This window comes from Lutra lutra, chromosome 8 (genome assembly GCF_902655055.1).
Source record: "Lutra lutra chromosome 8, mLutLut1.2, whole genome shotgun sequence".
In the NCBI taxonomy this organism is placed as follows: Eukaryota; Metazoa; Chordata; class Mammalia; order Carnivora; family Mustelidae; genus Lutra; species Lutra lutra.
Window position 1 is genome coordinate 69611960 of NC_062285.1, and position 26335 is coordinate 69638294.

Below are 26335 nucleotides of genomic sequence, written 5' to 3' on the forward strand. Positions count from 1 at the left end.
AGTCTATGTGGGAAATCTAGGATAACTTCCCCATCTCAAAGTTCATAGTAATCCTTTTTTTTTTTTAAGATTTTATTTACTTATTTGACAGACAGAGATCACAAGTAGGAAGAGAGGCAGGCAGAGAGAGAGGAAGCAGGCTCCCTGCGAAACAGAGCACCCGATGCGGGGCTTGATCCCAGGACCCTGAGATCATGACCTGAGCCAAAGGCAGAGGCTTAACCCACAGAGCCACCCAGGCACCCCAAGTTCATAGTAATCTTAATCACATCTGCAAAGTCCCTTTTGCTTTGTAGGTAACATAGTCACAGATTCTGGAAATTAGGATGTGTTTATCTTTGGGGTGTCTTTATTCTGAGTACAACATCTATAGACATTTTTATTTCAATATTCTGGTTGCAAAAAGCAGTAGGTAGATAATAAAATATATTATTAAATTGTTCTAGCCAAATGATATTACTCTGTAACTGGAACATTGAGCCATTGTTCTAGATACTGTTTATGGCTTTTCTGTTAGGAAGATAGTAATGAAACCTAAATTTCTTGACTATGATGCCAAAGCTCACAATATACACTAGCATCATCTTTATGGATAGTGTTATGTTTAAGTAAATCTTCTCTTCAGCTTTTGAAAAATCATTAAACAATTTTATATTTCAGATTAATAAAGTAAAATAATATAGGTTGAAGTTTGCTTAAGAAACTACCTTTACTTACACATTTTAACTTTAAATAATTTCATACAGAAATACAGTTTCCTACAGAGAGGGAGAAAGAAAGGAAAGAAATAAAAAGAAATTAAAAAAAAGTCATACACCTTCACTTATCCAAGTTTTATAGAAACCTGCAAAGGTGATCCAGCTATGTGAATACAGATTTAAAAGAATTTATGTAACAGACAAAACATATTTGAATTAAAGTATTAGTTCTTTTTATATCAGGAGACACTAATGACAAATACACATAAATAACTAGTTAAACATAGATTTTAAGCCATTCTTATAAAGTTCTTATTTGAAATAATCATGTGCAAGTTTTTTAAAAGAGGACCTTTATATACTGCAAACCTCCAACTCAAAAATTCTAAAATTTAGTCAAAAAATTTGGTCATCAACTTGAAATAGTCAGTATATCTTTAATGTTTAATGAATCTCATTAGTATCATTAAGTCCTGCTTTACTATCATATCGATATAAATGCCACGGGCTTCTTCTTACTTCTTCAGGCCAATGATATAATTATTAAAAATAGAACTCTATGGAAATCAGAATCGCTGCTTTTTTGTGATTATTGTTTTTAATTATCTTGTGTCTCATTCCAGCAAATTTTTAACATAGAGTCTCTGTCACAATTTTTTTCCCCTGTGTATCCAAAGTCCTGTTCAAGGCCTTATTCAAAAAAATCTTCCTAGGCCAGTTCATTAAATGAAATTGATTTTTTTTTTCTGCATCACTGGATTCAAATAACTTCAATTTGACTATGTAAGTACTTACTGAGAACTTTCTACGTACAAAGCTTATACTTTGTTCTAAAGTGGAAATAAAGACTAGTAAAATACAAGTTTTGGTCAAGAACTTTAGCCTGATAGAAGAAACAAGTAAAGAAGTATATGCTAATATATAAATAACATTATATAATATCTTCCTGGTAATCTCCACAAATGTGGTCTTGTTCACAAACACACACACACATTTGCTCTCAATCTCTCTCATACAGATTATGTCTAATATGAATATATTATAAATGATCACCATATGAGGATGACAGAATTCTGAAAAAAGGAGATGTTTCTTGAAGAAAAAACACCGTGAGGAAAAAGAAAGAAAGCAAGTTCTAGAATGTTTTCAGGGGGAAAACAGTAGGCTGTGAGTTCAGGAATATGAGATGAAGAAGGAACTAAAGAGAACCAAAAGTAGAATGTTCTATTTAAACTACATATAATCAGTAAGCCCTTTATTGCTATAGAGGTTTATATTTACTTTGTTTTTATAAAAAGAGTATAAACTATTGGAGCTGTTACCTTCTCTGGCATCATATGTACACTGGGTAGGAATAGGGGCATCTGAAAAGTAAGGGGCCAGGTAGGAGTCTAACATGGCAGTTTAGGTAAGATGAAATAAAGACTGGCTGAGGCTGGTAGCAATGGAAATGGAAAGAAGCTAACATTTGCAATGGAAGTGCCATCTGTGACATGTATTTAAACATTTTCCAAGTAGATGTCTTATGTCATCCCCTTGCCTCTAAGCTGAAAGACAGAAATCATCTTGTATCTCTCTTGTATTCTTTACAGTGTATATGAGCACTTCATAACTAATCAGTAAATACTTGTTGAAAAAATTAATGTAGCAAATTTTTATGGATGGTCAAGTGTAAGAATGTATGCAATTATAAATCTACCACTACCAGAGGGAAAAAACAATGCAATCTTGTACCCTGTTGTTTACAAATTTATAAATTAGCTCTATTTGTTAACACCATTTTCTGTAACAAAAAATTAAAAATGTATTCAGTGTGTGGCATGAATTCATATGCAAAATAAAGCAGGAATATTTTATTGTCCTATCAGGTTAAAACAAAGTCACACATTTTGTATTTATAATTTCGTTACTAATTATTTCTATACAGAAGGATTAATATTTTTATCAGGAATTAGCAAGGTTTTTTTTGTTTTTTTGTTTTTTAAAGATTTTATTTATTTATTTGTCAGAGGGAGAGAGAGTGAGCGAGCACGGGCAGACAGAGTGGCAGGCAGAGGCAGAGGGAGAAGCAGGCTCCCTGCCGAGCAAGGAGCCCAATGTGGGACTCGATCCCATGCCACTGGGATCATGACCTGAGCCAAAGGCAACCACTTAACCAACTGAGCCACCCAGGCATCCCTACCAAGGTTTTTAAAATTTAAGATTGGGAGTAAAAAGGAAGGTTAAGGAATAAGGAAATGAAAAGGTATGTCTTTATTCTTTGCAAAAAATTAATTTTTACTTTAAGGATCATCCCACTATATACCAGAAATGTGGCAAGCCAGTCACTGCTTGCACTAGTATAGAAATAACTCCCAACATAGGGAAAATCGCATTGAAGAACAGTGTGTACCCTATGCCACTTTTTGACAATAAGGAAGAAATATATATTTATATGTTTATATATATTAGTAAAGCCTATTTAAGGACACACAAGAAACTAACAGTAGTTACTATTGGCAAAAATGATAGAAACTAGATGAATGTAGAAAAGGAATAATTTGCAACATATTGCTTTATATACATTAATTTTTAAGCTATGTAAGTATATTTTTCAAATTCTTAATTAACTTTTTTCAAGAAGTCACTCATTATAAAGACTGATGTATTTTGAATATTTAAATGCAGTGATCTCATGCACACTCAAGAAGCCACTGAAAGTATAGGTGGTTAAAGAAAAGCTTTTCTGTTTTTGAATAAAACTACCTCTATTTTACATATTTATTCACTCATCTAATCAGTGAACATTTTTTTCAGCACCAGTGACATTCTAGACAACTTGGGAATTCTCACAGGAAAAGAGAGTATATACACATAACCACACTGACCTGGTTTACAGCTATAAAGTACTTGAATCTATTATCTTTTAACTAAGAATCTATCAAGTTTGAAAGAGTAGACCTTGACATGCCAAATACAAAGAAACTATTGTGTTCATTGTACCAATCAGAGTACTGAATGTACTAGCTGAGCTTGAGTTTGAAATAATGTATTTTAATACCCAGTACCAAAGTAGCTTTAAATATTTAAAAAAATTTTTTTTAATTTGTTTTCTTGTTTCTCGTGATATATTTTTAATTTTTCCAATGAGCATCCTGGATCTATTCCAGGATCAAAATAATACTATTTTTTATTTTGTTTTGTTCTTTTGCATTTAGCTATCAATTCTCTTTTAAAATTTGTTAACTCTGGAATAATTTGTTATCCAATAACATTTTAAGGAGTGGCAAAATTCCAACTTCATTCTAAAGAAAAAAGTGTGGTGGAAGGCAAGGCACTAGAGAGTAAACTTTTTGGTCAGCGGCCATCTAGCTCAATCTCTGGGTTGCAGCAAGAAATATTACAGTCATAGGCCTGCAGATTGGGGGACAATGAACCCATATCTGCTCCTTGTTAGGTATTCCTAATTTTCTCTTTCATCTCTGCACTAAACCTGATTCTGGGGTGTCAAAGATACCACATGTGCTAATAATGGACCACCATTAACTGACTATTAACTCAAATGATGCAAATAAATTCTATGACCTACCTATAAGGTCTTTTAGTCATTTTGCAAGAATTTATAGCATGTACCTATGTAGCAATATAAAATCAAATTAAAATTAAGTTCAAAATAATAGAGACTATCATAAACTATCCAAAGATTATGCAGCTTCTCAAAGTGTGGTTTTTTTCTTGGCTTCAGCTCCTGCTTAACTCAAGCAGACTGTTAAGGGACTTTGTCTCCACAAAATAAACAAACAAACAAACAACTAAACCACTAGTAGTTGCCAGAGGGGAAGGGAGTGGAGGCAATGGGGGAAAAGGGGGAAAAAATAAGGAACTTTGTCTCATAAATATTTGGTATTTAATATATCACCATAGTTTTTTATATTATTTTGAAAGTTAAAACTCATCTATGTACATTTAGAGAACAGGGCTTCAGTGTTCCATGTGTTTTGACTGCCTTTGTATTTCACATGAGAGATTGATGGCAAATTAGTTTTAAAATAGCCCACAACAATTAAATTAGCCCTTTATTATCAGGTCAAGTAGTAGATTCCTCTAATACTGGTTACAGCATTATGTTTCACAAAACAAAAAAAAGTTAATGCCTATCTAAAACTTAAATTGTTTTAGTCTTAATTCAACACTGAAGTCACACTTTTTAAAGAATTGTTGGGTAAGCACAGTAAGGTCTTCTGAGTCACTGAAAAATAGTCAAAAATTGATACCTGACCATATTTTAGTCATAATATTTGGGGTTGTTCAAAAAGGAAGATTTTTTTTTTTTTGCCTAAATTCATTGCATCCACATAATTTCCAATTTAAATTCCTACCTTGCTTGACTTGTAAAGATTATAATGCCATCTAACTTCTCTATCACCCTGGGGTCTCTCCCTCTCCCTGCTTCCCCTTTGCCTCCCTCATCCCTGCTCATCCGCTACCCTCTCCCCATCTGGCTACTGCTGGCAGCCCTGCAGCCTAATCACTGAGAACTTAGGCTCTGGGACAAACCAACAAGCTTTGCCTCCCTGCCGTGTCACTTCTCTTTATGGCTTTGAGCAAGTTAGAAAATCTCTCTGAACCTTAATTACCTTATCTGTAAAACAGGGATGATGAGAAGGCAAACCCGTAGTTTGTTGAATAGAGTAAATAAGATAAATGCTAAGGAGAGCCAGGCATTCATCAATGCTTACTGTATGTTAGCTGCCAAGAAGTATTACAGAATGCTGTCATCAGGAGATGGTTTCGGTTGTTGTTGATGTGGCTTACATATTAAACAGGAATAAAGACCTTGGTGTTAAAAAATGGTTATGTCCTATTATTATGGTAGGAGATAGTTTTAGGTGGTATGTTTTTCTATGTAGGGTGAAAGGTTTTGTGCAAGAGTTTATTTAAATCTTATTAGTTACTATATACTGTGATTCAATGAGTATATAATTTTTTTATGAAGTATATACTCATAATGTCACGCTGCATACCCCTCATCTGCAACCTAACCTGACTCTTCCTTTTACACCAGGCACTCTTCCTCTTTGTTCCTTTCCCAATCTCTACGTGTGCTTATTAAGTGCATCTTATCAAACTTTGGGAGCTAAAGATGCTAGATATGCTCCGTGTGTCCCTTCAGGTTCACTCTCTACCATCCTCCTTGCTATCTGGTACCTCAGTTATGTCCACAGACACTGTTCTCGGAATTCTGGCAAGAGATGTTAGGGCAGGAGGAGAATGTCATTTGGGTAAGGATTCTCTCATCTTTCTCTGAGAGATTGTCTCAGGCTCACAATGTCCTTCACCTGAGGGCATATTTCCTCTCAAAGCAGCCTTTTCTTTTCACCACTTTTTCCTTCTGAGTCCAGGTAGCTGTCCCCCTACCCTTGTCCTTTCAGACCTAGGGGTCATCACAACCTCCCCTGTTACCAGTGTCCAGTGCTGTACCCTCTTTTGTGGCTTCCCTGCCTCTGCTCACATCTCTGTAGATAGTCCATTCATTAAGCCCTCTGGAATTAGTCTAGTTTGTGTGTGCCATCTCTTTCCTCCTGGATCTCTGACTGACAACCTAAAGGAAAAAAAAAGAAAAACAAAAAATTCCTGATTGCAAATAATTTAATTTCTTATAACCTTCTTGGACTTTGCCATGTGTCTGATATATTCTGTGTGGTCACTACCTTTAGTCCTTTAAAAGCTTGATTGTAAGACAAAGCCTTCAGCCACAGAAAGTGAGAAAATGGCTAAAATCCTCTAATCTTTATACACAGAGAATTTCAAAGGAACTCCTTAAAATGGAATTTCACATTTCATAACAATTGAAAAAGTCAGAATTTCCACCTCTTAAAAATCAAGATTTCAGACAGGAATATTAGATCATTTATTTAGAGTCATCTGGAAAAGTCTATGTTAATATTATAGGTTTCAAACATGCTTATGTGCCCAATTTTTTACTTAAAAAAAATTCAAAATAGAAACACTCATAAAACACTATGCATGTCCCTGGTTTTTAAGTAAAATGTACTGAATAATTTAAACTTTTCTTAAGAGTGGTGATCTTTATGACCCTTAGTTAGCATAATAAATTTAAAAAGCAAATTTTTATTTCTGTCCATCGCTCTTCTATTACACTATTTCCTCTCTATTAAAAGTATAAATGCTTCTTGAATTCCTTACCTCTCCAATTTGTTGCTTTTAGGTTTCTAATAAAATACCTAAGTTGGGAGAATTATATACAGATAAAATCATTACATTTAAATATTGGCCTGTGATCTTTTTCTCAGAGTAAAATGCATGAGACTTGTAATAGGTCAGAAGTCTTTTCATATTCATTTTAAAATTCTAGAGTATGTTTGGAGTAGGGTTTCAAGGATTCTTATGTCCAGATCATGTGGTCATATTGTTTTAGAATTGCTAGAGTGTTCAAATGTTGTCCTTTATAGTTTAGAAAATGAAGTCTTGGAATGTTTAAAAAAAAAAAATCACTTATGCTCACCCAGCTGATTAACAGAAGATCCAGAACTAGATTTTAAATCTTTAATTCTTAGTTCAGTGTTCCTTGTCTTGAATTATATTGGAGTATTACCATGTTTGGAATATACTAATAGGAAATAAAAAGAATTGAATTTTTTTTAACATGGAAGTTCAGTTTTCAGCTTATAGGATTGAAATCTCAAAATACCTACATAATTTGAATTAAAGGAATTTTTAATATACTTATGACAAAAAATGAGTTTAAGGCCTTTAAAATATATAATACTATCAAATCTACCTCGTTAACAACTTGTATCAAAATGCATGGAGAATTAAATAATGACTCTCTTGGTCTTATTTAAAAGAACAGTTGGAATCAATGTTCAGGAAATTTCTAGGCAATTTTTCCTCTCAGACATAATTAGTGAAAAATCTGTATTTGGGGTATAATTGAATTTTATCATTTGTGTCGCACTGTATTTTAATATTTGGAACTTGCAGCAGATAGGGAGAAGCTCTTCAACCCCAGGACATGCTAGCAACATCTGTTGCAAATTTTAGGAGTTCAGTATAGTTCTAAAAGTACCATGAGTTAAAGTTGTCCCTTTCTTGCACTTAATTAAGTTTATTATTAACATGCCCTTATATAGTGAAGGGAATATGCAGTTGACTTTTAAATGTGAATGTTCAAAATATTCTCCTCCTTCTTCTAATAGACTGCATTAAAATTTCCTGTAAATTAAGTCAATGATTTTCTAGTTTCTAAAGAATTTTTTCAAAGAAACATAGTACTTCATCTACTAGCTTTGAAATCTAAGACCATGAAAACAATTTAAAGTTTCTTGTCCTGACTAGTAAAATTTGAAACACTGTTTCTTCTGGGGAAAGTCACAGAGGGAAGCAGAAATCTACAGGAACTGAATGAAATGAGTCTAGTTTCACTGGAAACCTGGGTCTGCTCCCTTCTGGTTCCAATACTTTGGGTAAGTTGCTTCACATTTCTGAACTTGTTTCCTCATCCACAAAAAAAAAAAAAAAAAAAAAAAAAAAAAAAAAAAAAAAATGCTTATAATAATATCAACCCCACAGGAATATTTTGAAAATAAAAGGCGATAATAAATGTGAACTTATAAAAGTTGCCAAGCGTTATTTATCACCAACATGCTATACTCTTGCACACAGCCATTTTTAGCTACTTGATTTCTAATATCCCAGTGTCTTCCATGTTTTAACTTTCTTACCCTAATAATTAAATTTCCTAAATGAATCACCGTGGTATTTTTTTAAAAAATGAATGAGACACTTTTTCTTTACTCATTTCTTCAATCTTGAACTTGAATAAAATATGACAATGTTATAAGAGACTATGCCATGGCTTATATTTCATTTAGTCTTTCTATAAATTTAATTCACTAAACCAGAGATCTTACTGACTGAATATCAATTTTATTCATGTCTTTGGAGTGCCTTTAAATTTTTAAGTGCTCTATGTACAATCTGACCCCCTGTGGTAAGTAAAGGGATGCTTTACAAGTACAGGTACTTGTCAGTCTACAAGAGAGCCAATAACCAGAAGCAGAAAATTATGCCCAGTCAGGTTTTTGTCAAAGCAAATAGGCTGCAAATATTTAACTACAGTCTAATTATGCATAGAGTCGCAAGTGTGATATATTGGCCATCCAGATCCAGAGAAAATAATGGATAAAAGAACATTTTGTAGGGGCACCTGGGTGACTCAGTCAGTTGAGTGTCCAGCTCTTGGTTTAGGTTCAGGTCGTGATCTCATGGGTTGTGAGATCAAGCCCCCACAGGGCTCCACACTTAGCAGGTAGTCGGCTTGAAGGATTCTCTCCCTCTGCCCCTACCCCAACTTGCACACGTGCACACACCTTCTTTCTCTCTCTCTCAAAGTAAATAAATAAATATTTTTTAAAAAGAAGATTCTGTAACAGAGGCTAGTTCTCTGCTCTGCCCATCTACAGAATAGGGATCTTAAACCCATCAATTCAACTAACTCCATTTAGTTCTCCTATTTACCTATTTACCTATTCTCCTACTTAGTTCTCCTATTTACTCTTCTGGATGTCTTACAGCATAATCTGTCCCCAGTGCATAAGGCCTACTTTCTAGAAAAGAGAGGCAGGTAATATTGAAGGGAATATGTAGTGTGTCCAATGAACGAAATGCTATGTGCCATAGAAAGAGCTTTTAGTTTTACTCTGACTTGTGAGACCATTGGTGGCTTTTGATCAGAAGTGAGCCACCGTGTCACTTAGCATCGATAAGATCTCTGACTACTATTTGGAGGATAGACACTGAGGAGCAGAGGTTGTTTGGTTCATGGCAAATCATGCTCAAAGACTAGATTGTCTTTGCCAGTAATTTGTTTAACATGGGTTCACTCTAGGAATTATAATGTATAATCATATTCCACAAACAAACAGCATACAGGATAATGTCTTTTAGTATTCCAATAAAGAGATACCAAGCCAATAATAGATTAATTACACTATTGTTTCAGGCCAAGAGGAAATGAATGAAATAAAGTCCACATTTAGTTGAGGTATTCCTTTTAACAATTTTGTTCTCGGTAGAGTTGGTCTTTCCAACTGAAATGTGGGTATCAGCTGCTGGCCTAGTAAGAGCTGGGAGGGTGTAGCTAGCAGGGGACCACACCAGTACTGCAGACGAGATGGGCTGCTCAGGAGGTTATTTACTCGAGGGACACAGCTTGCCTCGCTGCCTGGGGTGAGTAGATTTGCCAAGGCAGGAGCACATGTCCCTTCTTGTCCTGAGACTGCTGCACAGTTCCACAGCACTGCCAAGAGTAGCCTGGCCATGGCAGGGGTAGGTGTTTCAAAATCTACAGATAGCTATTTAGATCAACAAAGAGTAGACTTGCCCAGACCGAACACTCTCAAGTTACAGGTCAAATTTTGGCTTTTAAAGTTTTAAGGTCCATCACTTGATGGACACCCTGCCATTACTCTGATATCAATAATGTAATGATCTTCTATTCATGTGTAAGAATTTGGTAAGAAAGTTTTAATATCTAACTGTACAACAATTTCATTGAGATAAGTTATTCAAAACAAGTCCAAACCACAAACAATGTTGTCCAAAGCAAGCTTTCAAAACATGTTTGTTTGTTTGTTTTTAAGATTTTATTTATTGATTAGAAAGAGAGAGAGAATGAGTGAGAGAGAGAGAGCATGAAAGGGGTAGGGTCAGAGGGAGAAGACGACTCCCTGCTGAGCAGGGAGTCTGATGCAGGACTAGATCTTGCGATTCCAGGATCATGACCTGAGCTGAAGGCAGTCACTTAACCAACTGAACCACCCAGGTGCCTGAAAACATGGGTTGGAAATCATAACAAGTCAGTACACAGCAGGGATAAAACTGTATAAAATAATTTAAGGTAGACTCTAAAATGGTGAAGCCAGGTTCATCCAGTCCAAGTGTCTATGTACATCCGTACTGAAAGGGATATTTCTAGTGAGGAATTTTACAAAGGTATTTAAAAGCTTCAAATACTCCAAGGAGAGCTGCATAGTGTACTATGCAAGTTTCTATGCCACTATCTATAAGCAGTGATTAAGATTTGAGAATCAGTCTCCAGTTCCTCTCACCAAGTTTAAGGTGTCTCTTAATCAGCATTACAGATGGAAGAGTTCTTATTAAATTTGTATCATCTTCTTATGCCCCAGACTGCTCTTATTCCAGTGTCTACACTGGGCTATCTCCTCTGGTTCAGGCTGCTCATTACACCAATAGTTATGAAATTTGATTTGGTAAGTCCATGAAAGACTATTCCAAGGGCCTCATCTCTTCTCTATGGCTTCAGCATTTTGTCCCTCCTAGTGGCTAAGTCTGAGGCTGTGTTGATAGGATAAAAGCTAAGTCATCTGGCAGACAGAGTTATTTCCCACTGGGATTGGGAACGGAAAATGGTTTTCCCACTGACCAGAAACATGGCACTATTAAATAGCGTCACTAGCAATGGTAGCTCTGGGCTGTGACTATTGATCACTTACTGCTCAGTGGGGGTTGTAATCATCCCATCTCCAGCACTGCTATGTTCTCTGTCCCCTTTCTGCCTGACTTCAGCAAGGTTTCCCCTGGACTTTGTTCCATGGCCAAGCACAATGCTTAATATTATACACTTACTGAAAAGTGTGTTCTTTCTTTCCTGCAGAAATACAAGCAGGTCCTGCTAAAGGACACCTAGTGAGCAATCTTCTCTGTCTTCAAGTGGAGATGGTAGGAAAGAATCAATAATGAAAATGTATGTGAAAGTCCAGGAGTCTGAATAGGTGTTGTGTGGTTCCCAGTGTGGGGAACCCTCCTTTGCCTGTTCCTTCCCCCACCCTCATTGAACATAGTGAAATCTGGTTTAATCACAATCACTAGGAGAAGGAGGAAGGGCAGGAAGGAAGTATTGTGTGAAAATTGTGGTTCTTTGAAAGGAAAGGAAGAAAATAGGCTAGAAACTGGAGAAGATTTTAATGTTAATTATATTTCCTAATTGTATTCTATCTGTACTCCTTCTTTGCCTCCCAGAGACACCAGACTGCTTGTTTGGTGTAAATGCCCAGATGTGCAAGGAAAAATGCAATTTTTACACCTTAAGGATACATCTGATTCTGAAATTTCAATACACCATATAATTACAGCAAACAAAATTCAAGATCACACTAGAATACTGGGCTCTAAGAAGAAATAAAGTTCAGTAAAAACCAAAAGATAAGTATCCTCTTACTTAAGATCCCCAAACCTTTAGTGTATCTTTAGGTGGCTCAAAACTAATACAACTATTATACTCCCAGGTCTGCCATACGTAGACATGCCCTTGCACAGTTCCAGGGGCCTCCACTCAGAGCCCATAACACCCATAAACAGTGTCCTTGCTCCCTTGTTCTCTGGTTAGTGAGTAGCCTTCAGTCCTTCAAACAGTAGATGTCCTGCTGCCACTGAAGTCTTGACCTGGCCTGATGCTTTTATGATTTATTCATTCGGTACATTTTTTTTTATTGAGCATCAAACTTATACCAGTCACTGACCCTAGAAAAATTGTTGTAAACAAGAAAAGAAATACTATTTTTGTTCAACATCTACTGTGTCCGACTGGATCCATACTTATATTAGCTTTGTATATCATCCCTTTATAATTTAAATGCAACCCTTCCAGGTAATTGTTATAACCATGAAAATGGATCTCATCCTGTTTGCAATAAAAATCAGGGTTGATCCACATATTCCTGAGGAGGGGTCATTTATTTATTTTTTTTTTTTTTAATTTGAGATCAAGAGAAAGAGAGAGCTTGAGCGAGATGGAGGGTCAGAGGGAGAGGGAGAAGCAGACTCCCCATTGAGCAGGGAGCTTGATGTGGGGCTCAATCCCAGGACCCCAAGATCATGACCTGAGTAGAAGGCAGAAACACTGAACCAACTGAGCCATCCAGGCACTCCAAGGAGGGGTCATTTAGAATAAAACCAGTGTGTTGCCATTTAAATTATCCTACGTCATTGGTCTCTCTTTGCCTTCTGGTCATGGTTGGACCTTCCATGCTGCATCTCAAGCCTCTTTATATGCTGCCCCCTCTGTTTTTAATTCTCCTTACCTTTAGTCATTCTTCAAAGTTCAGATTAAAAGTCACCCACCTCTGAAGTCCTCCTAGATTTCATAGAAAGAACCAGATATGTTCCTATCCAGTATGATCTTTCCCCGTGCATCCCCAACCAGATCAACTCTGACCTTGTTCTTAAACTTGAAATTGAGCTATTAGCACCAATTGATCCTTTATGGTCTTTCTAATGAGGCTCTGCTTGGTCTATACCAAGCAAGGGTTAAAAGGGCCTATCCATATATTCCTGAACATGCTTGAACTATATATACTATTTAGTACTCATTTTACCAGTGCTTAAAATTATAAAATTTTAGAGCTGGAAAATAAATTAGTTCATCTCTTTGGACACCCTCATGTTATACCAAAGAAACTGAGGTCAAGTGAGGTTAAGTGGATTGTCCAAGGTTAAATTCCATGATTTTCTCAGGTGGAGGGGTGATGTGAGTCAGAGAGAAATAGATACTTTCTAGTAGTTTGAATGCAGTAGACCCACTCTGGGTCTGCATTGCACTGTAGCTTCATTTTGTGAGCAGGCAAATAAAAGACTAGTAATTTAATGAAGATGCTCATTTGATCCAGTAACACATTGTTTAACAGCGTGAGGAAAACTATCCATTTTCTTACCAACCAGGAAATGTGGAAGGCAGGCAGCATTTAGGGTGTTAAGTGGATGTGATGACTGCTGTCACCATGGTAACAAATTGCTTGTTTAAAGGTTTTTTTAAGTATTAATGATTCTTACTTTCTAATATATCTCTGAATTCAAACCTTTCTTCAGCCAACACCTTCACATACCTGTTTAATGGCCCCTCCCCCCCTTTTTTTAGAGATTTATTCATTTATTTGAGAGAGGGAAAGAGTTGGGGGAGGGTCAAGGGAGAGAGAGTCGTAAGTAGACTCCATGCTGAGTGCAGAGCCCGACTCTGAGATCTAAGGACACTGAGATCACAAACTGAGCTGAAACCAAGTGTCCAATGCTCAACCAAATGTGTCACCTAGGCACCTCAGCCCCTCCTTTTTTCATCCTAATCTAGCCTACTCAGAACAAAGAAATGGTTTCCAAATATCATTTTCATTACCAACTAATACATGGGAGATATAAGATTTTAACTCTGGCTTTTCTGATCTGGAAACCTATATGCACTTTTCATTCTGCCAAGCTCCCACTCTTTTATATTACCAATACCTTTAGATCGCTGTTACCCATAGGAGTCACCGAATAAACTACATAGAGCCTTAACTCTTCCCACATGTCACCAAACTCCTTATTTCTCAACATAAACTGCCACTTGTATTTGTAAATATTAATCATAGTATTCACATACAATATTATTCCTCTTCTTCTCTCCCAGTCCCATGTCTTAAGGCTCTCAAACCCTAGTGTGATGTTTACTGCCCTCCAGGAGTTCTTCCCTTGGTTAGAACACGCTGTAGTTATCAAGCCTTCAGTCTGCTTCCTCTTCAGCTCTGTACTCAGTTGCTATAATTCGATCTTACTATTAGCTCAGTCCTGAAATAGAATGTGCAACGCAACTACCTATATATCAACTTATCTTTCCAATGACTTTTATTTTTATCTTGGAGAGATGGTACATGGAAAAATCTTTATAACTTTGACTAGATTTATGAGGTTAACTATTGCCAAGTATTAGAAAATGATCTTTCTCTACACAACTCTATGTCTGTGGAACCAGGGTGAAGAAATCAAATATACAATCCCTGACCCGGCCTCAGTGTTAACCTTTTTCAGAAGCCTGTCTCTGCAAATATCCCACCAAATAGATTAGTGTGTATGAGAACAGTCTTTATACTTGAAAGAAATTTTATAGAACACTATATGCTAGACTTAAAGCAGGTTTCAAGTGATTATTTGCCCAAAGATACAATGTTTTTTCCAAGGTTAATATGGGAAGTTTGTGTTTATGTAGAATTGAAATAAATGAGGTCATCCATAATTAAACTTCAGAAACACAAAGCCTTTCTCATTTTAAGAAACTAAAACCCAAAATGACCAATTCAAACATTTCAAGGATTTTGGATAAAAATAATTCCAAAAAAAATAGTGTACACTTACCTACTTTCTTAAGCAGAACATATAGAATATTTTTTCTAAGCTTAATAACTCAAAAGCTATAATTTTGAATATTAATTACTGTTGAAGCCTATAGTAAAATGATGTTTTTAAGTCAGTGAGATATTATTAGTATCAGTTCCCCTTGATACAAAAGGATTCTAGATTGTTATCCTTTTTCAAACGTTTGCTTTTTTCTTGTATGAGTAGTGTCTTTCCAGCTATCATTTATTGCTGCCAGACAGACTACTGGTTAGTTTCCCCATTTCCACATTCCACTTGTGAGTTTTGACCTGCTGGAGACTGATATACCAAGTAAACATTCTTGTTAGAGTTTTGTCTAAAATAATAGAAAATGGGTACGTGAATAAGTAAATAGTAAATGAGTAAGAAATGAGGTAGTTTCCTTATTTAATAGAATTTCACCATATAACTTTGTGCGGAGACATTTTAACTTATTTTCTGTTTCTTTGCTGTGCAGGAAGGGGTTCAGACTGTTGGGACTGTGTATCAGCGGTGATCTTGAGCAGATAAGAGGTGGCAATTAAAACTCAACCCACTCCTTGGTGCTGCGCCATCAACACAGGGACAGACTCAGTGGGGTTACCAAGAGTTAGTACACACTAGCTCACAGAACCATAGCCAGAATCTGGAGTTCCGCTGTTACATTTGTTATAGGACCTTTTTAAAGGTTATACAGCCATTTACCTTCATTAAGTTCATGTCTCATAATCATCTCTTAGATTGCTTCCAGACTTAAGAAATTATAGAATATTGGTATTTACCTTAGAGAGTATTCTGCCCTTTTCAGAGTATATGCAATTTCAGTTCCTTCACATTCACACTCCTAAAGGAAAAAATCAAGTCTAATGAAGTATATAACTTTTATGCAGTTATTATGCACGCAGAATACACATTAATCTTTACCACCCAGTTCATTCCACTTTCATTAAAGCTCCTGACCTCATGGAGTTCATTAAGGAGAATCCTTACTACAGGCAAAAAGCCAGCTATCCTGTCATACATACAGAAGGGCCTGGGAATGTTCTTTAATCATGCTCTTTGCTTTCAATTTATTTAGGCTAGTGCTTTGGTCAGCTCCTCAGTTTAACTTCTTTATGTTTACCAATACTTGTTAATAACAGATAGTCAAAATTATGCTGCAGCTGGATAGAAAGGACCTTTGAGAGATGGGACCAAATATGGTAAACTTTCTTTGTTTCAACCAGTAAACATGTGATATATCTAGAGAAGCAGAAAAATTAATTCCACAGATTGTTTCATGTATAAAAGTAAAACCATATCAATCACACACATAAAAATGTGTTTTACTTACTAATCCCTTTACATGTCTCTATGTACTTTTGTCTCTATGTGGTACATTCCCTCTTGGACTCTGTTTCATCCCTGAGATCATGTCCCTTATTTCCTCCCTAGCTTCTCCATTGCCATCCCCACCATTTCTTGGTAGAACTTGATACCTGCTCTCTACATTCATAAAGAGATCCCTTTATTTTTTCACCAGCTGGTGACAAAATATGCCTACTTTTATTGATAGTTCCTGGAAGGAGAAATATACAGTGAGAGAAAGGGAGGGGTGGTGGCTGCCAGATAGAAAACTTCAGAGAAAACTCTATTGACACAGCCTAAAGAAATACTGGGAAAGAGACAGAAAGAGAAAAGAGAAGAGAATCATCAGATAAAACAGGATCCAGACTTATTTAATTAGCCTTTTATAGCCTACTCTTTTCCTTCTTGACTGGGATTTTCAAGGACAGAATCATGCCACATCTATCTTGGTATGTGTGGCTCCTACCAGCTCACCTAGCAAATAATACTCAGTAATTGCTTGGTGGTAAAAAAAAAATTAATTAATTAGTTAATTAATTAATCCTCAGTAGGAGGTTGTACTCTTTCTGTTTTTTCTCAAGCCTCTCCTGTTGGATCTTGCTCACTATTTTGGGTTTGCAGCAATCCAACAGCCCAGAAGAAACCCAGTTGGATATATCTTTGTTTTAAAACATTTTTTGCTAAAGTTCTTAAAAAGTAATAACTGCTTTCCTTAATTTTTTTTTTCATTTATCTAGTACTTACTGAGCACCCGATCTGTATAAGGTACTGCTCGTGTGATGGCAATACAGACGTGAATAAAACAGCATCCTTCATCGTATGCCAGACGCTGTGTTAAATGCCTTGGACTCTATTTACATTATCTCATTTAATGATTAAAACCATGGTTGAGTGGGTATTTTCCTCCATTTGAAAATGAATTTCAGAGACTCAAAGCTTAATTAAATTTCCTAGGATCTCACAGCTAGGAAGTAGAAAGAAAGTAGGAGTCAAACACAAGTTTAATTGGCTCTAAAGTTTATGTTCTTAATTAGCAGATTCTACTACTTCTAGCTCATGAATAAAGAAATAGGAATTACATAAATCAGAATCTAAGCTGTGAGGATAAGTCCAATAAATGTTAATAGTTTGTCATGAAGAATTTTGAGGAACTTAATTCTACGGGCCTGGGTGCATAGCAACTTATTTTCTGCCAAATTAAATCTCCCACATACTGTCTTACCAGGAATTATTTGATTAAATCCTGTAAACAGCTCTTTGAGAAGCATCCTAAATATGCATTGTTCATACTCATTTTCATATGTTCACCATCTATGCAGCTATGGGGAGGAAATATATCTATGGAAAGGTACTATGGACAGTTCAAAATAATATTTAATACAAAGTGGGTCAGTTTTTGTCCATCTGAACTAAAAAGCTTTTCATTCCTTCAGAAAGATTCACTGAGAGCCTGCCATGTACCAGGCACTTCAGTAGGATGTAGTAATAAAAAGATAAGAACTCTGCTGTCCTAGACCTTATATATGGGAATCAGGGGAACAAAAAAATAACTTAAAAGATTATTACTGATGATTATAAGTGCTATCAAAAAAAAAAAAAAAATGTGAAGGATCTCTTCAGTAGGTGAGCACAGGATAGGAAGGGGGAATGTCTCACTGAGGGGATATTGTTTGAACTGAGTCCTGCATAGTGAGAAAGACATATGAGGGGGAAAAAAATGCACCAGGCAAAAGCAGGAACAAACTGCATTTGTTTGAGTAACAGGAAAAAAAAAAAAGGCTTTTGAGTCTATATCAGAGTAAGACAAGAAGAGAGGCAAAAAATAAAGTTAGAATGACAGGTAGGATCCCGATCAAACGGGGCCTTATATGTGTGACCTTGTGATGCACTGTCCAGATCAAAGACATATTTAAGAATTGCAGGAGATGTTCTTACTAATTACACAAGGACAATGGGTATACACCCAGAATTTCTCAGATATACCAAGATTTATAGTCACCCCACTAATATGCAGGAGTTTGAATTTTATTCCAGTATAATTGTGAGCCCTTACATGGGCTTAAGCAGGAGAGTGAAATAACTTGATTTGCATTTCATAAGGGATCACTTTGACTGCTTCTGAGATAGATCAGTTTTAGAGACTCATAATGTAATCCTGAGAGGAAGTGATACTGGCTTGAATGGTATTAATAGAACTGAAAAGGAAGTCACTAATTTGGGATCTATTTTGCAGACAGAGTAGACAAGACATGGGTTAGAAGTGTAGGGGAGAGGGAAGAGAAGAATAAAAGCGACTGCTGGGCTCTGGCTCCAGCCTCTGGGTGAATGAGGACATCCTTTGCTGGGTTTTGGAAAGACTGACAGAGGAATTCGCTCCAGAAGATGAATGGGAATGAGTGGAATCAGCAGTCTGGTTTTGACTATATTAAGTTTGAGATTCCTATTAAAAAAACACAAGTGGAGATGTCAAATGAGCAGGTGGAATATACTCGATTTCCTTACTCTGTTTGAACAGCTTTCTTGCAATATTATCTGCATCCTTAAGAAAACAATTTAGAATGACATTCACATACCCTGTTGAAGTGATTTTTCACTTAACCTCTTCAATTGTATCTTGTTTTCAGTATCTGGTGTTTGAAATTGATAACATTACCAATTGCCATTCTAGGAAAGTATAGATCTGGGTGAAATCATGTTCTCCCTTTGTTACTTGCCAACTGCTGGACGTATGACATTGACCGTCATCAAGTGCAGAAATCTGAAGGCTATGGATATCACTGGCTCATCAGGTATGTACACAATTGGCTAGTGGGTCAAGTACATTCCAAATAAAAAATATTTCATGTATCCAAAATTATGCATGGCTATTGAATTATTAAGTTCAGTTGTCTATAGAGGATTATTATACAAGTGGAAAAAGAGATTGTCAAACAAAGTACTCCAAATCACCTCTTGTATTTACATTATCATTACACAAATTTTTAGAAGATGCTATCAAATAGATTGACTATGAAATTTGGTTTTTTATTTTTATTTCTTTCTCTACTGATTTAGTTCTCAAAAATACATAATTTACTAATCACTGCCCTACTTCTAACTAGTCAGTTGCTTATAAAAGAAGATTCTTGACCTCAAGCTTGCATTACCCTACAAGTATGAAAACACATGTAGGCTGACTTTATCTCCCTTACCTGATCTGCAGAGAAATAACAAGTTTCCAAGACCATCATTTGCATTTGCATTCTTACCATCTTTCAAAATAAAAATTTGGGCAAGTGTAGGGACTGAAAGAAATTATAAAGTAAAAGAATGTTGAGGTTTCTTAAAGATGTTCTTGGAGGAAATTTCTCTTTCTGTGCTAATTTTGATAAAAAGGTAAAGCCTCCTCATGCTCCTTTACCCTTTCCTTTATATCACTACAGTCTGGAGGGTTATGTATTAGCTTCATATGTGAACTCTGGCACAGCTCTGTAGAAGAAAATATGATCAGGATAGAAGAGGGAGGTCAGTAAGCATTTGTCAAATTAAACAAAAAAGAAATGGTAATGGAGATACAGGAAAGGATGACATGGGGAAGGAATCTCTAACTGTGGTTCTTCAGAACAAAGAAATAAACTGAATTTGCATTACAAAGAGCATGAGGGAACTCTAAGTTCTAGTGTAGAAAGAGCTCCCGATATACTAAGTAAATTTTTAAAAAGTGAGGTGCAAAAATAAATATGGGGGGGCGCCTGGGTGGCTCAGTGGGTTAAGCCTCTGCCTTCGGCTCAGGTCATGATCTCAGGGTCCTGGGATCGAGCCCCGCATCAGGCTCTCTGCTCAGAAGTGAGCCTGCTTCTTCCTCTCTCTGCCTGCCTCTCTGCCTACTTGTGATCTCTCTCTCTCTGTCAAATAAATAAAATCTTTAAAAATAAATAAATAAATAAATAAATAAATATAGGTATCATGTGCCTTTCTGTGTGAGAATGGGGAGTGTTACAGTATATATTTATGTTGTTAATATTTGCAAAAAGAAATACCAGACACAGGAAAACTAAGGGGTGGAGAGAGGTATGGGAACAGATGGGAGGGAGTCTTCTCATTATAAGTTGTTCTCAATTATCTTCACTTTTGAACTATTCTGTGAATAATTTTTCATTTTTTAAAAATTTGCAATACATCATTGATAGTTAAAGGTAGGAAGAAAGTAAATTCCACATTTATTTTGGTGAAAAAGTCTTGGGTCAGTAAGTGTTGAAGAATTTAAACAGTGTACCCTGCAAATTATTGTTTATCCTACTCTTTCCACCATATATCAAAAGAGATCAAATTTTGAGACATGCAGACAGCATCAAGCAGTAATTAAGTGCAAGATTACTTTTTGTTTATATGAAGTCTTCATCGGAGGAGTACATGCTCTGAGAACACCACCTCATTAATTCTTACAAGAGGTTTACAAGAGGTTTGTGAATCAACTAAGGAACCAGTAAATTATCCTTGTCACTAGTGGAGAAGTGTCATGATGGGGGTGGCAGAGGATAAAGCATGCCTTATTCCCATTGTTAATGAGAGATCTAGGCCTGGGACCTCATACAGAAAAGAGTATCACAGAAGTGAGTTTCTTCCTTGGAACATAGTTCCTATTATTAAAAAATTGAGAAGTAAATAGCAAACAGCCATTAAACATTGCCATTTTACTTTGTCTTCCTTTACATATCCTATTTCAAGGCAGAAAATATATTTTTGCTTCTTGATGAAAATGCTTATGAAATATACAGATACATTATTCTAGTGCCTAAAATGCATAAATTCAAGTAAATTTATACTATCATGATTTGGGCTTATTCCAAGGGAATGAGATTTACTATGACATTGGTGAAAATAGGGAGAAAGATGTGGTGGTGCTGCTGTTGGAGGGCCACCAGAATAAAGGGGGGAAAATAAATAAACATAGAGCAGATACTGTTTAACCAACTAGCATTCTCACTCCAATGCCGACACCCCTTCTCAAAGCCATGCCTCCTTCTTGTATAAAGGTACAAAAGTAAGGCTTTTAACTTTTTTTTTTTAACTTTCATATCATACTGCATAATTTTCTGTAATACTGTAACAGTTTTCCTACTCAAGGTGGGAGAAGTAAAAACAGAGATCAGTCAACTGGGGCCAGAACTTGCTAACATTTATTTGACCCCTTTGGCCCATAAAAATATACCCCCACTATTTTTTTCCCTTTTAAGTCGGCATCATTTAGACAATGTCATCTCAAGAACCTTCCTTGAGGGGCGCCTGGGTGGCTCAGTGGGTTGAGCCTCTGCCTTCAGCTCAGGTCATGATCTCAGGGTCCTGGGGTCGAGCCCCACATCGGGCTCTCTGCTGAACGGGGAGTCTGCTTCCCTCTCTCTCTCTGCCTGCCTCTCTGCCTACTTGTGATCTCTCTTTCTCTCTGTCAAATAAATAAATAAAATCTTAAAAAAAAAAAAAAGAACCTTCCTTGAGAACATCTTTAAACCAAATATTACCTTTTTTATTGTATACTATTGTATACAATTAAACACAATGTATTTAATATATTTGTAGTGATCATTTATTTCTTCTGCCTGAGCCCTTTATCAAATACCAACACTATGACACTAAAATGAAACTTCTTATTTTAGTACCTTTCCCACAACTGAGGAAAATTCTAACTTCTACTCATTGTGCTTACACACACACAAACACACACACACACATGACTAGATACAATGTTACTCTTTCACAAATTTTAGTAGTCTTATCCTAAATCATTTTGAAGGAAATTAACTTTTACAATTATAATTTATAATTATATATATTGTAATTTATAATTATAAATTTATAATTTATAATTAAGGCAATTATACTTACTTGTTAGGATTATATTCCCTAGAAGTCACCTTTTCTTTTTTTAAGATTTTCTCTATTTATTTGACAGAGAGAGACATACAGAGAGGGAGCACAAGCAGGGGGAGTGGGGGAGGGAGAAGCAGGCTTCCCACTGAATGGTAGCTCTTGCAGGGCTAGATCCCAGAACCCTGGAATCATGACCTGAGCCAAATGCAGATGGTTAATGACTGAGCCACCCAGGTGCCCTAGAAATCACTTTTACCAAAATGTGTCCTCAAATAGCTGTGACTAGAAGACATATTATAGTTCTGGACTAGCTCTTGATAGATCAGTAGGTTTTCTCTGTTGTATTAAAAACAGATAAAGTTAATGATTTTTTGGCTCATTCAAGATAAATTCTTACATTGAAAAGAAAGTGTTAGTCTATTGCCTCTAAATAAGTCATTTCAATTTAAAACTGATAACACTAAAAGGCTTAATATGTCATTTTTCTTATTTAGTAACAGTTAACTACAGTTTTATTTATACTTTGTGCTACTACCTTCGTTTTAATGAAATTACCTTACCATCCTTAGATCCTTATGTCAAAGTGTCTCTGATGTGTGAGGGTCGAAGACTAAAAAAGAGGAAAACAACTACAAAGAAAAATACTCTAAACCCTGTGTACAATGAGGCCATTATTTTTGATATCCCTCCAGAGAATGTGGACCAGGTCAGCCTCTCCATCGCAGTCATGGATTACGATAGGTACGTACACGTATTTCTCACTCACTGAAGAGGCATATGCAGAGCAAATTCAACTTTCCAGGTTATTTACTGTTCCAACAGTTTCAATTTGAAATGGAAGAGGAAAAAATTATTCATTCAAAATTCATTTTTCCCATGTTATACTATTTCTTTTTTTCTTTTCCATAAGAAGCCATTCTTAAGTTGAAGGACAGGACACCTGGGCCTGGGGAAGGAGTGGTGCAGAAGTCATGTGGAATCCATTACAGAAAGCACGATTGTGATGTCTCTTTACAGTAACAACAGAAATTGCAATCAATGGAGTCTGTTTTCCCAACTAGGCTGGAATGTGCATATCCTAATTCTTCTCCTAGCTCTATCATTAACTGGCTGGGTGAAAGGGCAAGTTTTTGTAATCTCTTTGGGATTCACTTTTCCCATTTGTAAAACATTAGCCTAATACAGAGCCATTAACAGTGCGTATTAAGAGTGGAAGGTGAATAATGGCCATAGGGACACAGCCTTGATGCCTTCATATCAATCTTAAAATGTGCTTTGTGGGTTTTTCTTTCAGCTCAGTTTTTAAGTCAATTCTTTCATAAAATAAATTACAAACTCCCAAGTGCAGCTCTGCTCTTTCTTCCTGCTTCAGCTCCAGCTTTGCTCTCACACACTTGCTTTGTCTGAAATGTTATCCTGCTCTGGGTATCTCATTCCACCCAGGCTTCACAGCCCTGCTCAAGTCACCTCTTCTGTGTCTTTCTCAGCATCCCAACCTCTCCTCCCTCTGAACTCATGTCCCACTAAAGGTTCATATCTCTTATTTGGCCCTTGCTATATACTTCTTCGTATTGTTTTGCTTTTCATATTTATAAACCTTTTGGAAAGGAATACTACATGTTTAACCTACAAAATTAGCATATAGATAGTGTCCTGCTATGTTTATTTTGTTCCAATGTACTCAAAAGGAGTGCTCCATTTTATAGTATCATGAAAATAGTAGTAACAGGACCCTATAAGCTAGAGAAATTAATATGCTATCCTCTGGCTAGGAGTTAGAAAATGAAGCACTAAAAAAACAAAATGATTTATACCATCTATTTGCAATTAGTTTATATCACACTTTAGGGGGGAAAAAAAGCTGTCACTATTTAGAGAGAGAAAAGTCTTGAATTAGTCAAAAAACTCAAAAATTGTCGCAGTGTTTTCATCAGAAACCCCTGTTCTACTTTCCAAAAAATTATTCCTGTTGCTTTTCAGTGATTGCAGGTAGATAAAACAAAGTATTAGTCATGCAGACAATTTTAGGGAAATAGATCTTGACAATATATAGAAGAGAAAGATTTAAAAAATTATTCCTGGGGCGCCTGGGTGGCTCAGTGCGTTAAGCCGCTGCCTTTGGCTCAGGTCATGATCTCAGGGTCCTGGGATCGAGCCCCGCATCGGGCTCTCTGCTCAGCAGGGAGCCTGCTTCTTCCTATCTCTCTACCTGCCTCTCTGCCTGCTTGTGATCTCTCTCTCTCTGTGTCAAATAAATAAATAAATAAAATCTTAAAAAAAAATTATTCCTAAAAATATGCTTGTTTGGGAAACTTCATATGGAAGAAACATGATAGTAAACATTCAAATCTACATCAATGACAGGAAGAAAATAAAGAAATGTCCTAAGAGCATCTCAAAAGTCTCCTTAGAGATATCTATCAAAAGAACCCTATATTATGGATATTGGGTGTGTGTGTGTGCTGTGGTGAGTGCTGTGAAGTGTGTAAATCTAGTGATTCACAGACCTGCACCCCTGGGGCTAAAAATACATTGTATGTTTTATTAAAAAATTAAAAATAAATAATAAAAATAAAAAAATTTTAAAAAAGAACCCTATAGAAATATCTTTAAATTACATTCCACTCTTGAGAAGCAACTTAGCACGTGCACACTTGAGTCAACTGTCTGGATTCAGATCCTGCCTCTACCTCTTACTATGTACTACCAGGTCCCTTAACTTCTGGGTATTTAGTTTCTTTTTCCATAAAATGAGATGATGATAATGATACTCATGATCATAGTGTGAAAATTAAGTGACTTATAAGTGTATGGCTCATAATAAGCTCTCAAAAATATTAAGTATCACTGTTATTTTGATTTGTTGCTGTGAAAACAGGAGTAGAAAATAGGAATGTTGTGCACTATGCTCCGGTACTCTGCAGTGGTAAATCAAATTCATAGTGCTGAAGATAGCCCTGCCCTGTTTAATTGTAGTACAAGCAGTGACACAAGCTGACCTACCATGTAGAGTCAATGAAATATGGTCATTTATGCAAGAAAGTGGGTACTGAGCTCTTGGTAAGAAATCAAAGCATCGTTATAAAACATGAAGCCTTGTGGAAAAAAACAAGATCTGATTTATAGCACTTAAAGTTAATAGTTCTGCTTCTAAAAAGGAAATTCAACAATATAGGTAAGAAGCAGCCGGCATTTGTCATTCTGTTTTATTATAAAATGTGCTCAAGTTACAGAGAACCAAAATGGTTTGTGTGTGCTCCTTTTACAAATCCATATTTGAATGCCAATCCTGTGTAGGAAATTTTGTTTACTTAAGATTTTTAATTTGAGGGGCGCCTGGGTGGCTCAGTGGGTTAAGCCGCTGCCTTCGGCTCAGGTCATGATCTCAGGTCCCGGGATCGAGCCCTGCATCGGGCTCTCTGCTCAGCAGGGAGCCTGCTTCCTCCTCTCTCTCTACCTGCCTCTCTGCCTGCTTGTGATCTCTCTCTGTCAAATAAATAAATAAAATCTTTAAAAAAAAAAAAAAGATTTTTAATTTGATCTAAAGTAGTTTAATCTGCAGAATCATTTAGAACCTATCATAAAACCTAGTGTTTAAATCATAGGTTTAAAATTCTGCTAAGATATGCAAAACTCCATTTATTTTTGAATGTTGGAATGAAAGTGTGATATTCTCCAAATCATAGGGTAGGACACAATGAAGTCATAGGAGTGTGTAGAACAGGACTGGATGCTGAAGGTCTTGGGCGAGACCACTGGAATGAAATGCTGGCCTATCATCGAAAACCAATAACACACTGGCACCCCTTGCTGGAGGTATGCTGTGGTTCCCTGGCATCTACTTTCTTTTTTATCTCTTCAGCTTAAACATTATTTATCTGCTACCATGCGTCTGTCATTTTATATATTCACCTACTTTTTTATGCCTTGCTCTTACTTCCATCCCATATAATCTTTCATCCAATATTCAAAGTTCTGTGTGCCTTGTAGGATTTTAGAAACTACTAAATTTTCTGGGTTTGATATTCCTTTGGACAGTAAGCTCATAAAAATTACAAGTCTGTCATTTTCTCTACATAGCCTGAAAACGTCTATCAGTGAGTGATAGAGCAATCAAGTAAATCTTTTACCACCTGGAAACTGAATTTTGCTGCTTCTTATTTGTGAAAACAGCCACCTCACCTAAACTTCTCTAGAATCCCTGAATAGAAGTATTATTTTCTAATATGACTCCTCTATGGAAAGGGACAGGTATATCT

General features: G+C 36.2%; 1 protein-coding gene across 1 annotated transcript in view; it reads left to right on the plus strand.

The window, feature by feature from the left end:
- The window catches only part of SYT10 (synaptotagmin 10), a 68864-nt gene that overhangs the window by 37100 nt on the left and 5429 nt on the right, over positions 1-26335 (plus strand). Inside the window, exons 4-6 of the mRNA XM_047743116.1 lie at positions 18898-19018; positions 22646-22817; positions 25763-25892. Coding sequence (XP_047599072.1) covers positions 18898-19018; positions 22646-22817; positions 25763-25892 — 423 coding nt within the window. The remainder of the gene's footprint in view (positions 1-18897; positions 19019-22645; positions 22818-25762; positions 25893-26335) is intronic.